Source organism: Patella vulgata, chromosome 6, assembly GCF_932274485.2.
Source record: "Patella vulgata chromosome 6, xgPatVulg1.2, whole genome shotgun sequence".
Classification (NCBI taxonomy): domain Eukaryota; kingdom Metazoa; phylum Mollusca; class Gastropoda; family Patellidae; genus Patella; species Patella vulgata.
The window spans coordinates 32,795,511-32,811,875 of NC_065884.2; the positions used below are offsets into that span (position 1 = coordinate 32,795,511).

Consider the following 16,365-nt stretch of genomic DNA (forward strand, 5'->3'; position numbering starts at 1 on the left):
GTTTAAATTTCACGAAATTCAAACTCAACCGTCATTTAAAATCAAATAAAAATTGTAACATCTAAGGCGTTCATAAGCTAGAATCACCTTACTCCAGCTAGTGGCCATACTCCAGGAAGTTACGATCTGATATGAGAGAATATCTAACGGAACCTAGATCTTTGTGATATAAACACACCTTTTAAGTTTCATCAAAATCAGACTGTCAACTGTCAAATGTCCTTAACAGGAACCTGGCAAACCCCCTCCTGCAAATATTCCTGGATCCACCCCTGCACGAACCCAATGCTTCAAACCAAATTTGAAAAAAAAATTCACATGATTTTCGGCTAAATGGGGATAAGTCCAGAAAGGAAAGATGTAGAAAGCTGAAAATTGATATTCGTCGAAACTATAGCCTCTTTCGCATAAATAAGGTTTTCGGCAAAAGGGGGATAACTCCGGAACAGAAAGTAGTAGAACGCTGTATACCGATAGCGTTCGTCCTCTCATGACCTCCATGCTTCACACCAAATTCGAAAAGAATCCATCGAAAAATTCAGCCCCTATCGTATTCACAAGGTTTTCGGAAGGACGTTGATTATTCACATCAAATTTGAAAAGAATCCGCCAAAAACGGACAGGGTGACAACATAATACGCCCGTATTACAATGAAGGCGTATAAAATTAATATGTATTTGAGCTTCCGTACATGTATCATTAACAACATTATTTCCCTAGTTACATTTTAAAGTCTTAGCCAACATAAATCACATCAAATCCGAATATTTAAGACAATTCAAGTAAATTCTACCACTTTAACAGTTTATTTAATGTTATAATTCAACTACTTACCATGTCTACTAAAGAAATATAGAGAAACATTCCACCAGCTATAGCAAATACCCATTCATGTGCTGTAGTATTCTCCCCTAATAATACTCCAACAATTAAACCCAAATAACACATACAAGCTGATAGAAAGTTATATAGTAACGCTTTTCTTAAACTCATGCCAGAATTCAATAAAATAGCAAAGTCACCTGAAAGATAATAGTTTGAAACGAGAATTAAAATTTTCAAATGAGCGTGATATAGTGATGACTTTTAAAGAAGCACTTGAGATGTTTATGTTGCAGTTCCCAACCCCAACCCCACCATGCAAATCACAAGCTTTTCGGGACACACTATATATCTCTGGAACAGTAAGTCCTAGATTGCTGAAAATCAACCGAGTACATCCTTTCCGATTGCAATGGTTCACTCCAAATTGGTCAGGCAATAGGGTTAAGGAACCCACAATCCTAATAATTCACACTAAATTTGAGAAATAATCTGTTCAAAACTTTAGTTCACGTTCGCAAGATTTTCAGAACGAAGGAGGGGATAAGTCTGAAATACCAATATGATTGGTCCTTTCGTAACCCCAATACTTCACAACAAATTTGAAATAAATCTGCAAAAACAGAAAGGAAAAGCTATTGACGCAACAGTGGCTACGGTTTTTAAAAGATTTTTTGCAAATTTACTGTGGACCAGGGATCTTAATCGGCTGTTTTTTATCGGCTTTAGCCGCTTGAAGTTCAATCAAGCCAATTGGTAAAACAATAAACCGGCCACTATGCTATCATAAATCAATCTACTTTCGGCTAAATTACAACGGGTTAATTATTACTTGTTAATTAAGTAGTCCATCAACTTGCTTGTCGGCTACAACAACAGTCATACCATAATGAAAATCAGTCACGTAGTTCATAATCCCAGTAATTAGCATAAATAACCGTAATTTTGATAATCGGCATGTAAAAAGATAGGTTGGCAGGCAATAAAACATACGCCCACAGCAGCTGAATCGTCCGAGCAGTCAACAAGTGTTGTCGCATATTTTTACTTTTTACGGAAATGAAACATTTATAATACACTAAAATCTGATTAAGAGTAACAACTCATCAAGTAATTATCAGAAAACCATTAGAATTTGTTTGGTTTTTATAAAGTTCTGCCCCATGCCAACGCTTAGTATACAAAACTTTTAAATCATGGATTTAGCTGTTCAAGTCATAAAAATTTACTTGTTCGTATCAAGATCTTAAACTCTGTGTATCAATCTGAAGTCAATTGGATGATAACTTTAGCCTCTAGAGCGTCACGAGATTTTTCAAAGTGATCAAGGGCCATAACTCTGGCAGTAATTATAGGCTTCTTCGTCTCATGACCTTTAACACTGTGTATGAATTTAACTTTGGCCTCTAGAGCGTCCACAAGCACTTGTGAACGCCGGACGGACGGGGGCGACGACAATATACGACCACATATCAATGTGGGCGTATAAAAATTATGACCTCGAATGAAATTCGAACTCAGCCGTCCTTAGGGTGTAATGGTGATATAATAATACGTTTTTTTAAATTGGATAAAAATTATGACCTCTATAGGGTCCACAAGCTAAAAATGAGATTTTTCGTACAATCAGGGGCCATAATTCAGGAAGTTACAGTCTGATATGCGCGAATATCGAAAGGAACCGAGATCTTTGGGTTTTAAACTTACATTTCAAGTTTCAACAAAATCGGATTAAAATTGTGACCTCTATAGGGTCCACAACCTTGATATACCATATTTTTACGCTATTTGAAAACGAAGGGTGGCCATTTTGTCTGTCAGTTTTGGGCCGATTTTCACGAAATTCGAACTCGGCCGTCCTTAGGGTGTAACGGTGATATAATAATACGATTTTTTAAATTGGATAAAAATTATGACCTCCATAGGGTCCACAAGCTAAAAACGTGATTTTTTGTACAATCAGGGGCCATAATTCAGGAAGTTACGGTCCAATATGCGCAAATATCGAAACGAACCGAGATCTTTGGTTTATAAGCATACATTTCAAGTTTAAACCAAATCGGATAAAAATTGTGACCTCTACATTGTTCACACGCTAAAAACGTGATTTTTCTTACAATCAAGGGCCATAATCCATGAAGTTACAGTCCGATACATGCCAATATCGAAAGGAACCGAGATCTTTGGGTGATAAACCTATATTTTAAGTTTCATTGAAATCGGATAAAAATTGTGACCTGTAGACCGTTCACAAACAATTGTGGACGGACGGACGGACGGACAGGGGCGACGACAATATTAGTCCACATGAAAATGTGGGCGTATAAAAATGGAATTTTCTACTGTACACCTTCTTAAATACTATTATTAGCTTCTATTGCATTCACAAGTTTTTGGAAATGGGGGAATAACTCGAGAATGGAAAGTCGACAAATGCTGAATATTGATAGGAAATGAAATGAAATGACCAGAATGCTTTAAAATTATCTGTTAAAAAACAAAAGATTGGTTGCCAGGCAACGAAACATACGCCCACACCAGCTATATCGTCCGGGCAGTCAACAAGAGTTGCCCACAAGATTTTTTGAAGTGATCAAGGACCATAACTCTGGCAGTAATTATCTGAAATTGCTGAAAATCACTAGGCTTCTTTGTCTCATGGCCTTAAACACTGTGTATAAATGTTAAGTCAATCGGATATTAACTTTGGCCTCTAGAACGTCCACAAGATTTTTCAAAGTGATCAAGGGCCATAACCAGGGTTGTAAAAATCCACTAGCCCAACGCCCGGGCTACCAAAAATGACTTACGGGCTAGTGATCTATTTAGCGGTACTAGTCCTGGACTAGTGCCCTTTCACTGGTTTGTGAATTAAACTAGTGACGATATAGATAAATAAACTGTAAAATATCCCACATTTATTTCTCAAATTCCAAGGAAAACTCAATCCTAACAATAGATTTTCTGTAGTAAACATTAGAGCCGTATGGACATTTTTTGTATCCCTTCTATTCATTCATTCTTAACATTTCTTTTCTCCATCTTGCACGCTTTAACAGGTCAGGTATAAAACAGTTGAAATCACGTTGATTTAAAAACAAAAGACTCACTTATACTTTATATTAAATTAGTTCTGACATAAATATTTGAAAGCATACAAGATAATTTTGATTATTTATAATGTCGGGTATTTCCAAAAATTTACTACACGTGTTCATTACACACGCCACAATGAACGGTTCCAGAGGCCCGTGTGTCGGCAAACAGCATGGCACTTGAGTGATAATATAAACAATTTTACTATCCTGTCTATTTTAATATTATATCAGCATATCAAAGTGATGTGTTTCATTTTGAGACTCTTTATAGAGTGACCAGGTAAATAAATACGGTAAAACAATTGTCAATCAGTCAATGCTATCTCGTGCTTTGTAGTAAGTGCTAATAATAACTAACGTATACAAATCTTCCAGCGAGAATTAAAGGATGTTAATTTACTGTGATATATTACAAATGACATGTGCTATATATAGTATTTATATGGTCTTTAGTGAAAGAAAACATTGTTGTGGCTTCCATTCCTAGTTTTGAAGGTCAGATATGGTATGAAAACGAATATCGGTTTCTAGTTTTTTTAACCGTTTCACCAGTGCAACCGAACCGTGACCGATTAACCTTATACATCCTTAATTATTAGGCAATCAAGTCTACGATCTTTATTAAAAACGATAGGTTGGAAGGCAACAAAACATATGCCCAAATATTGAAGATTAAATCTTGTACCTTGTCTAACTATGGACTAGTGGATATTAATGCCAGGCCAGTGCCTGACAGTAGACTACTAGCCCTGGGCTAGTGAATTCAAAATTTTTTTTACACCCCTGTGTATAAATTTAAAGTCAATTGGGTATTAACTTTAGCCTCTAGAGTGTCCACAAGATTTTTCAAAGTGATCAAGGGCCATAAATAACTCTGGCAGTAATTCATGGCCTTAAACACTGTGTATAAATTTAAAGTCAATCGGATATTAAATTTAGCGGCTCTAGAGCGTCCACAAGATTTTAGCCTCTAGTCCACAAGATTTTTCAAAGTGATCAAGGGCTGTTACTCTGTCAGTAATTATCGGAAATCGCTGAAAATCAATAGGCTTCTACGCCTCATGACCCTAAACACTGTGTACAAATTTAAAGTCAATCGGATATTAATTAATTTTTAGCCTCTAGAGCGCCCACAAGATTTTTTGAAGTGATCAAGGGCCATAACTCTGGCAGTAATTATCGGAAATTGTTGAAAATCAATAGGCCTCTTCATCTCATGACTTTAAACACTGTGTATAAATTTAAAGTCAATCCGATATTAAGTTTAGCCTCTAGAGCGTCCACAAGATTTTTGAAGTGATCAAGGGTCATAACTCTGGCAGTAATTATAGGAAATCGCTGAAAATAAATAGGCGTCTTCGTCTCACGGCCTTAAACACTGTATATAAATTTAAAATTTAAAGTCAATTGTGGACGGACGGGGCGACGACAATATACAACCACATTTCAATGTGGGCGGATTAAAATGGTTCTACTACAAATAAATTCTGTCTTTGACTCCAGCCACAGAAGTGCGTGGTTCTAAGGCCTTCCTTTGAGCAGCTTTTGTAAACATTTGATTACACAAAAGTTAATGGTTCATACTTTACTGTTTGTGATAAAAGCATTTATTTCAATACAAATTATGACAATATGTGTTGAAAATTGTTTGTTTTAAGCTATTTTTACTTGCGCAAAGCACCCGTGAATATATCAATTGTAGCAGAGACATCAAAGTTACAATACTGCAGCTAACTCCACTAATAACAAAGTATCAAATGAATGAAAACAGTTCTAGATGTATTAATGATGCAAGTTTGATAGCCACGCAAAGGGTGAAGTAGGTACATGCAGCAGCTTTGTCTGAACAAAAGGAAAACTTGGATGTTGAACAAATTTGATAAAGATCTAGGGTCCTTGAAGAAATCTAATCTCTAGATTGCATCCTCTTATGACCCCATTGCTTCTTACCAAATTTGAAAAAAAATATGTTAAAACCTATTTAACATCTATCCCATTCACACTGTTTTCGGATATGGGGGAGGGGGGGAAAACTCAGGAACGGAATGGTTGAGGATTATGAATATCAATAGGGACTCCAATAATTCAAGTTAAATGTGAAAAAGATCCATTAATCAGCGGCTACCAGGCAGGATATGCCCACATTTTGCAAGAGATCGATAGAGAACAAGCTGAAAACAAACAGGAGTTTTTGTACAATCAGGGGCAATAATCCAAAAGTTATGGTCTGAAATGCGCAAATATCAAAGGAGACTTAGATCTTTGGGATATAAAGATATGTTTTAAGTTTCATCAGAATATGATGAAAATTGTGACCTCTAGAGGGTCCACAACCTTCATATTGCATACTTTTACACAATTTGCATACAAAGAGCGGCCATTTTGTCGGGCAATTTCATTTCGATTTTCCCGAATTTCGAATTTAACCTTTGGAAAAAAATTTGTGACCTCTAGAGAATCCACAAGCTAAAAATGCGATTTTTCGAACAATCAGGAGCCATAATCCAGGAAGTTACTTTCGGATATACGCGATTATCAAAAGGAACCAAGATCTTAGATTTTAATGGTGATATATTCACATGTTTTTTTTAAATTGGATAAAAGTTGTGACCTCTACATGGACGGCAGGCTAAAAACATGATTTTTTGTACGTTCAAGGGCCATAATTCAGGAAGTTACGATCTGATACGCCCGAATATCGAAAGGAATCAAGTTCTTTGGGTTATAAGCATGTATTTCAACTCTCACCAAAATCAGGTCAAAATTGTGACCTCTACAGGGTCCACAAGCTTGATATACAAGATGCTATACACTATTTGCGTACAGGGGGCGACCATTTTGTCCGGCAGTTTTGGCCCGATTTTCACAAAATTTAAACTCAACCAAAATAACAGTTTTACAGTGATATATTTGAACGTTTTTTTAAATCGGATAATAATTCTGACAACTAGGGGGACCTCAAGCTAAAAACACAATCAGGGGCCATAATTCAGGAAGTTACTATCCAATATGCGCGAATATCTAAAGGAACCAAGATCTATGGGTTATAAACTTACATTTCAAGTTTCATCAAAATCAGAAGAAAATTGTGACCTCTAGATTGAGTGGCCCACAGCTTCAATTATCTGTACTATATAAACTGACCTGTTTTAACAGCATATTGTCACGCGGATCAAAACTTCGTTTATGAGCAGCAGCAAACAGTTGCCCAAAATAGACATTCACGTGACAATATTCATTCACTTTTTTATCAATGAAGCCATGTAAAAAATTATTCTTTACTTGTTGGACTAGTTACGAACTAGATTAAAATTTTGGCTAAAAGTCGGCGATTTAATTTCTAAGTAAGTTGACATTAACCAATGACGTATTGTAACGGTTCTCGGTCAACTCATGTAGTTTCGCCCTTTTTCTATCTTTTAAATCCACTCTTGTGGCAACATACCGAAACTGCAAGACTGTGAAAGTTACTTTTATTTAACCGTAAAACTCTGTTGTTAGTGGGCGCTTTAGTTACTTTAGAAGTTACATTGTTGCTAGCTATAAATAAGCAGAAAAAATTTGAGACTGGAAATTAATTGAACAAAATTATTTTCCCTAGTCTCGATTACTCGATTAACCAGACGTGGATGATTAAAACAAGCCAACAGTGAGGCTGATGTCCCCTGCCGAAATCCCAAAATAAATAGATGACACACATTAATTAATCGCACATTTATTTTTTTTTCAAAAGTATCAAGCAATCAAACTATACACTAAGTTTCATCACTCTCTATCAGATAGAATCAAGATTATCTTGTCCCAAAGCATTGACCAATGAAATTGATTAGCTCTGCTTAGCTTCAGCTCGAAATGTTAATCATTGAACTCAGTCAAGACATTCACCTAATGAACATCTACATCAAGTCGAAACATTCTATCTCAATTAAAAGCAGAGTTGTTATGTTCCAAAGTCTTGACCAATCAAATTGCTTATCGCTCATTAGCCTAAGCAGAAAATTCTCACCATCAAAATTAGTCAAAGTACAATGTAATGATATAATGAATCTATATTTGGAGTTCCATCGCTCTCACTTCATTATAACCAAAGTAATCGTGCCTCAAAGCATCAACCAATCAGATTGCATATTTTCTGCTTACCTCAAGCAGACAATGGTCATCATAGAACTCCATCAAGGCATTCACCTAATGAACGCCTGCACCAAGTTTAAACATTCTACCTCAATTAGAAGGAGAGTTATTGTGTTCCAAGATCTCGACCAATCAAATTGCTTATGGCTCTGTTTACCCTAAGCAGAAAATGCTCATTATCGAACTTAGTCAAGGTATTGATGTAATGAAACTATACACCAAGTTTCATCACTCTCACTTAATTAGAACTAAAGCTATTGTGTCCAAAAGCATCAACCAATCAAATTGCTTATCTCTGCTTACCCTAAGCCGAAAATGCTCATCTTCGAATTCCATCAAGGCATTGACCTAATAAACACCAACACCAAGTTTGAACATTGTAGCTCAATTAGAAAGAGAGTTATTGTGTCCCCAAAAAGTGTGAAGGACTGACAGACGGACGAACCCATTTCAATAGTCCCCTGCTTTCTTCCAAAGGCGGGGGACAATAAAATCATAATTCCGGTCACAAGACTCGGATTCTAATCATTTTAGGGCGCTGCGAATTTGGCCTCCAGTTTTGTGTCAAATTTAATAGGAGGATGTGCCATTATGGCTATGCCATTATTCGTGTTTAGTATCCTTATGCTTTCGTGAGTAAAAACTGCATTTGCAATTTCTAACATGGTGGTTACAAAACGTTTCAGTTATTATAAATCCAGCAACAACCCATTTTTCTAGAACTGAAATCTAACTAAAAAGACACGCATTGACTGTTTCATAATTATTAAAAAATATCAAAACGCGACACGATGCGTAAATTGTGCGTCTTACTTTCAAGAACAATAGCTATAGAACAGAAATTTCCAGATTGATACATAATACGACACAACCAACCATAAGTGGTAATTCAAACACAAAGGATATATCTAAACTTAAATTTCTCTAACATTTCACTAAAAGATCCCTATTGTAGACCTTCCAACTTATTATGAAGTCATTGCCATGCCGGTTGTTTTTAATAACAGAATTTTCTCGCCATATAACAGATCGACTTCTATTTTTAGATTATCTGGCGCCAGAAATAGCCCAACCATATCAAAAAGCATGCAGTTCCACCTTGAAATGAGTTCAATTGATTTACAGTTTATTCGCAATGTGTAGGAGTCGCATTTTTGACTTCTAAATAGATTCTTATATGGAATTCCGGATGCAATGCTAGACATTTGGACCACAGCTGCCGAACCGATTAGAAAATGCTTAAGGTTTTTATATGCCCACATTTTGATGTGCGCGTATATTGTCGTCGCCCCTGTCCGGCCCTCCGTCCGTCCATCAACAATTGTTTGTGAACAGTCTATCCGATTTCAATGAAAGTTGAAATATAGGTTTATCACCCTAAGATCTCGGTTCCTTTCGATATTGGCATTTATTGGACTGTAACATCATGGATTATGGCCCCTGATTGTACGAAAAATTACGTTTTTTAGCTTGTGAACACTGTTGAGGTCACAATTTTTATCCGATTTGGTTTAAACTTGAAATGTATGCTTATGACCCAAAGATCTCGGTTCGTTACGATATTCGGAACAAAGCTGACAGACAAAATGGCCGCCCCTCGTACTCAAATAGCGTAAAAATATGGTATATCAATGTTGTTGACCCTCTAGAGGTCACAATTTTCTTCTGATTTTGATGAAACTTGAAATGTAAGTTTATAACCCATAGATCTTGGTTCCTTTCGATATTTATCCGATTTTAGTATATCACCGTTACGCCCTAAGGATGGATGAGTTCTAGACCAAAAATCAACAAAAATGGGCATGCAAAAGGGATGAAAAGAGACACAGAGAATTGCTATAAACAGACGAACTACAATTTGTGGGTACTGAGATGGTGAAATTTAATGGTGGTCTGCCTCCAAGTCACAGAAGGGTTTCTGAAAATGGGGCATAACTCTAGTATGAAAGGTCACAGAATGTTAAATATTGATAGTGTTCGACCTCTAATGACTAAAATGTTTCATATCAAAATTGAAAAGAATTCGTTGAAAACTACAGCCTCTATCGTGTTCACAAGGTTTTTGGAAAAGGGGGCATAACTTTGGCATGAAAAGTTGTGGAATTCTGAAAATTGACAGGATTCGTCCTTGCATGTCCACAATGCTTCACACTAAATTGAAAAGAATCCTTTAAAAACTCTAGCCTCTAACTCGTTCATAAGCCACTTGCTGACGGACAGACAAGTTGACGACATAATACGCCAACACTGAAATGTGGACAAATTAACATTTAATCTGATAAATTTTTACTTAGCAAAAGGCGCAGGTAACAATAAAAGGACGGACAAACAGAGCCTTTTTCAATATCCCGCCCTAACTGCTTTGCCGCCGGATAAAGGATATTAACTTTAGCCTTTAGAGCGTCCAGAAGATTTTTCAAAGTGATCAGAGGCCATAACTCGGGCAAAAATTATCGAAAATCGCTGAAAATCAATAGGCTTCTTCGTCTCATGACCTTAAACACTGTGTATAAATTTAAAGTCAATCGGATATTAACTTTAGCCTCTAGAACGTCCACAAGATTTTTTAAAGTGATCAAGGGCCATAACTTTGGCAGTATTTATCGCTAATCGCTGAAAATCAATAGGCTTCTTCGTCTCACGACCTTTAACACTGTGTATAAATTTAAAGTCAATCAGATATTAACTTTGGCCTCTAGAGCGTCCACAAGATTTTTTGAAGTGATCAAGGGCCATAACTCTGGCAGTAATTATCAGAAATTGCTGAAAATCAATAGGCTTCTTCGTCTCATGGCCTTAAACACTGTATATAAATTTAAAGTCAATCAGATATTAACTTTAGCCTCTACAGCTAAAGTTGCTTGTGGACGGACCGAACGGGGGCGACGACAATATACGACCACATTTCAATGTGGGCGTATAAAAATCAAAATAATGCTGAACTGTGGAATGTTTACTCAAATTTTGTATGGACAGTCTAATTATTATTTCATACTGAAAAAAAGAATCCACGTTTAAAAAATTCAGTCTCAAAATATACAAAATATTTTTGACTGACAAAATATCTATATAAATTATTAGCTAACCTAATTCATGGGGTAATTCTTCACATATACAAGCCATGGATACACTGACGCCGGACAATATACTATTTGTGAATGCAGCTCCTATAGACAACCCATCTATAAAATTATGTAAACCATCTCCAAATATAATCATGTAGGCAACAGTTGCTATGGGATGTTTATAGTCACCACGGTGATGTCGGTGTGTACCATTTGATTTACTCTGAAAAAGAAAATAACCAAAGATAGGTTGTCAGACAATGATGCATACGGCTACAGCAGATAAGCCGCCCCAAGGATTGTCACATATTTATTGTTTTGCAAGTAAAAACTGATTAACAGTAAGAACTTATTATAGATTGGAGATTTAAGTCCATAATTTTTTCTGATATTCCTATACCTATGCTAGAACAAAGGTTATTTGGTATAAGGCTAATAGCCAAGGCCCCAAAGGTTGCTTAAATGTCGAGATACCCCTAATGGAGGTAGAACAAAACATTTTGGCCATTTTCCAGGCTCGTAGCTGTACCCCTGGAAAAATTTGCCCTCCCCAATGGGTGTCAAAGGCGTCCTTTTCTCATTGGGGGGAAAATCGGCTCCCCTTTTGCCCATTGGGAAAAAATCGGCTCCCCGAATGGGCGCCAAATGCGGCCTGCCCTTTCCATTGGATGCAATACAAAGCCAACGACCAACGTGCCCATATCAGTATGGGCGCAACATAAAGCGGCTTGACATTGGCTGGACGCCCAAGACGAGATTGGCGAAGCGCCCATAAAACCAAGTGACATTGGTTGGCCGTTATGTATAAGGTGTCTCACCACATGATTAACACCACAACTTGATTGATGGGGTGCCCAAAACAGCTTGATTGTTGGGCTGCACATAATGCAATATGGGTGCCCATCCGGGAAGAGACAACGAGATCATGGGCACCCATAATATAATTGTTCGGGTGCCCACAATGCCGAGTGAGATTGGTTAGCCCCCATGAATGAATTGGGCATCCAATACAGTGTGATAATCTTCAAAATTCAAACAAATCGCACTCGAACCCGATTCTGAACTTTTAGTTTTTCTCATTAATTATTATTATAGGTACATTAAAGTCATATTCCTGACTTCAAATTTTTATAATGTTCATAAAAAAAATCAAAATATGCCAATAACGCAAATTTAGCCTCAAAATTTAATTTTCCGTCAGTTTCAGGTGCAAACCCTATTTTCATAGTTCATCTCCTCAGGTGCAAACCCTATTTTCACAAATTTTCTGGAGGGGAGCACCCTAGACCCGTCTCCGAAGGGAGGCGTGTCCATGGTACTGTTTGCTATCTATTACTTCATAAAATGTCCCTGGTGCACCCGGCCTAACATTGTTCTGTACATTGAAACTCGGCATAAAGACATTGACAGTATGCAGCTGAGTCGCACCACGTTCTGTGTATCTGTACAAAACAAGTGAGTCATTTCCGTAACTTCTGTTAACGCAGTTTCTTTCTCAAATAAAAGAGATATTACTGCTCAAATATCAATATTTAGATATTGTCTCTAGTGTTATCTTATTGTATTGTGCATCACTATATATAGACCTATTATGGTGGCTGAATTTGGGATCAATATTGCCTCAAAACTAACTTAAATTGAGCTTTTATGTGAGAACATCCTGTCATGAATGTACAATGACTAATCCTATACATGAAAATCAACCAGCTATTGACCCTGTTGTCTTGCAGGCCACCGTAGCTGCAGTAATGTCTGCCCTGAATTTAACCACCAATAATCCAGCTGAAAACAATAAGGACTGCCAACAAGACAAAACACCTCCGTGAAAGCCCCTGGTTACCTTGATGATTTCAGACTTGGTTATAACAATGGCAAAACTATGAAGTTGCTACTGGTCTCGATAATTACCCTCGATAGCTATGGAAACATGTCGTGCATCTGAAGTAACTAATTCCAAATCTGAAATGACCCACGAGGAAGGCATAGGTTTAGGAAAATATAAGCTGCTAAATCACATGAGCGCGTCCACAAGGTTCTTGTAATCAATCTAAGCATAGATTATTGAACAGACCATCACAGTAAAATGAATGTAATTTTTGTGGCTATAGACAGGTATTAGTTAAATCAAGGTGTCCTGCATGGGGAAAACATGTTCTGTCGGTAATGAAAAGAATAATTTTCGATCAAAATGTCAACAAACCCAAGTATATAAATGTGAAGAATCTCCTGATGATGATGACTCAGATTACATTTGGTATTCTATATATTAACTCTGTTGATAATAAGGTGACGAAAAACATACACGCCCACATGGAAGTTAGTAATAACCCATTCAAATTCAAAATTGATTATGGCGCGAGCGTAAATCTCCTACCATTAGGGCATACGTCTGGAGATCAACTGAAACCTACAAAGAATCAACTAATTATTGTTATGTCAGTGTGGGAAATACTTCACATGAGCCGTTTTCGTACTTCACTTCGTATCTCAAACTGATTCGTACCTTTTCCTATATTGTTGAAATCAGTTGAAAGAAACTGAAAATACCGAAGCTAATTCTCGTTCCGCAGCCATTTTTATAGATTTAGCACAGCCATTGTATTAGATCAAATTGTTCAATGTTTCACCTTTATTTCGATTTCTTTCAACTTATTTCAACCACATCACATGCATATTCTAATTCTGGTTCGGCAGTCATTTTTATAAATTTAGCATAGCTGTCAAACTTTCTAGGCCGAATTAGCTCTTTGAAATTAATGTCTCAGTTAGAAATTTTGGCAATAATTTTACAGATATATAAGGATATAGAATGGTTGACGCGTCACACAAAGGTATGTACGTGTGAATATCGGTGTCTATTCCGTGTTGATATTTGTTTATTAAATGGACACATATTTATTTTAAACATTACATCATAAAAACAGATGGACATCAAAAGGTAAGGCATATATAAATTCTTTTCCAATATATACTGAGCATCACTTTTTTTTCCCAAATATTTTATTACTAGGTGGTTTTGTATGTATAATATTATGCAATACTTTGAACTGTTGTTTCACACAATGCTCCCAAACACAAAAAATATCGGCCCATGTGCAAAAAAAAAAATTGCACGAGATGCACATGAAAAACCCAATATTCACGTGCAGCATTGTGTGTGAGCCCTTTAAAAGCATGTTTTCAACTTAATGTGCAGTACATGAACTGTGAAACGTCAATCTGTCGTAATTTGTTGTTGGACGTGTGAAGGAATCGAGCTAGAGATGCCGAGACTTACTGAAAATCAACGGAATGAAGCCATGGGAATGTCCAGGGCTGGCACGTCTACACGTGCTATTGCCAGACACTTCAATTGTCATCAGTCCACTATTGAAAGGTTGGTGGAATGTGTTCGAGTTACTGGATCAACACATGACCGTCAACGTCCTGGTCCACAACGTGTTACAACCCAGGCTCAAGATCGCTACATCCGGGTCACTCATCTCCATGACAGATTTCGCCCAGCGACTCGAACAGGAGCAGCAGTCGTCGGAAGACAAGGACCAGTAAGTGCCAACACCGGAGGACGTCGTCTAAGAGAAGTAGGACTCAGTGCACAACGACCTTATGTTGAAGCTATCCTCAGGGCTCATCATCGTCAGCGGCGTTTGATATTGGCTCAAGGACACCAGACATGGAGAAGAGTAGACTGGCAAAGTGTGCTCTTCAGTGATGGGAGTCGTTTTCATCTTTATCACGCCGATGGCCGTCAACGTGTGTGGAGACGTCTTGGGGAACATCTTGCAGACTGCTGCATCCTCGAAACGGATCGATGGGGTGGGGGAAGTGTAATGGTGTGGTGAGGCTTCACATTTCATCACCGGACCGCCCTACACATTTGCATGGGTCGCGTTAATGCTGTAGCCTACCGTGATGATGGCCCGTGGAGGACACACGGGCTACTGACATCTGTGTCGTACTTTTGGTTTTGACCCCTCTGACTTTGTACTCTTGATTACAGATTAAACATCCATACGTGTACAAATGTGTTGTTATTGATGTGTTCCCATTTGAATATTGTTCACAATAAGAAGCAAAATAAATAAGATATGTTTACAGGATCATTTTGTTATACGAAAAACTAAATGATGCGTTTTCAATGGCGCTCAGTATAAATATTACAAATATATATCATATGACATTAAATAGACGAATACTACAATGTAGCCTACATTGGAACAAACAGTATTTAACAAATTTCAAAACATGCATAACGTATTTCTTTTTTCTTAAATCTAGTGAATTTACGATTATCAGTTTCGCTTATCGGTAGGAATTGCAGACATGTGTTCAAAAATAGTCGACAAACCTTTAAAATATTATTCGACTTGTGAACAAAACATTCTGTCTTCTTTTGTACCAGGTCCCTTTTTTCTTTTGAAGTCTAAATAATGGAATGTTGATTGACAGTTTGGGATTTAAGCCAGACGCCCTGGCCCCATATTGTAAAATCAGCAAGTTCTATCTTCGTTTCTGAATTATTTTGCGTTGAAAGTTGAGTGTGTGTATGTGAATACTGGCTCCTATTCAATGTTGAACTTTTTAATAGCAATGCCAATTTATACATTGATGGTTTTAACCAATAGTATTTTTCGATATACTTTTCTCTGATATACTTATAAGATTGACAAACTAACTGAGCATGAAACTTGTCTTCAATTTCATCATAGTTACAAAATTTACATATTCTGTTACTTCTCCATTTGTGAATCGTGAGCACAAATTCTGTATTTACATATCAATGTTTTAGCGGCAAAATATGATATCGAAGTCTGTCGACATTGAGGGGGTTAGGCTGCATACAACTAAATATTTTGTTAAATTGTTTGCGTTTTTCTTTTTGCAATTCATGAAATAATGACTATATGAATATATGATGTACATTTTCTAATAACATACTGTCATCTTTTAATAGAATGTTAGTGTTAACAAAATGGGACGAGTATTATCAGGTTTTAAGCACAGTACAGTTTGTTGATCACAGCCAATAAAACACTGGCCTAGATATTACGTGGCGGTCTTGATTGGGCAATAAAACTTAATACAAGCGACATGTAATAGTTCAAGCAGAAAATAACTAAGAATGTTTTACAGTCAACAATGTTGATTGTTAGTTAGCCATTTTCTAACATTTCTATATGCTTCATTTTTACACATACAGACCATTGCATGACGCCTCAACTATTCTATATCCTTATGTTTTTGTAAA

At 36.9% G+C, this 16,365-nt stretch overlaps 1 protein-coding gene across 2 annotated transcripts in view; it reads right to left on the reverse strand.

Moving 5' to 3' along the window:
* The window catches only part of LOC126825398 (metal cation symporter ZIP14), a 221,105-nt gene that overhangs the window by 17,400 nt on the left and 187,340 nt on the right, over window positions 1-16,365 (reverse strand). For both annotated transcript variants that reach the window (XM_050555049.2, XM_056101585.1), the window contains exons 6-7: window positions 11,139-11,340; window positions 836-1,023 (exon numbers count right to left, since the gene is read on the reverse strand). In XM_050555049.2, the coding sequence (XP_050411006.1) occupies window positions 836-1,023; window positions 11,139-11,340 (390 nt within the window). The remainder of the gene's footprint in view (window positions 1-835; window positions 1,024-11,138; window positions 11,341-16,365) is intronic.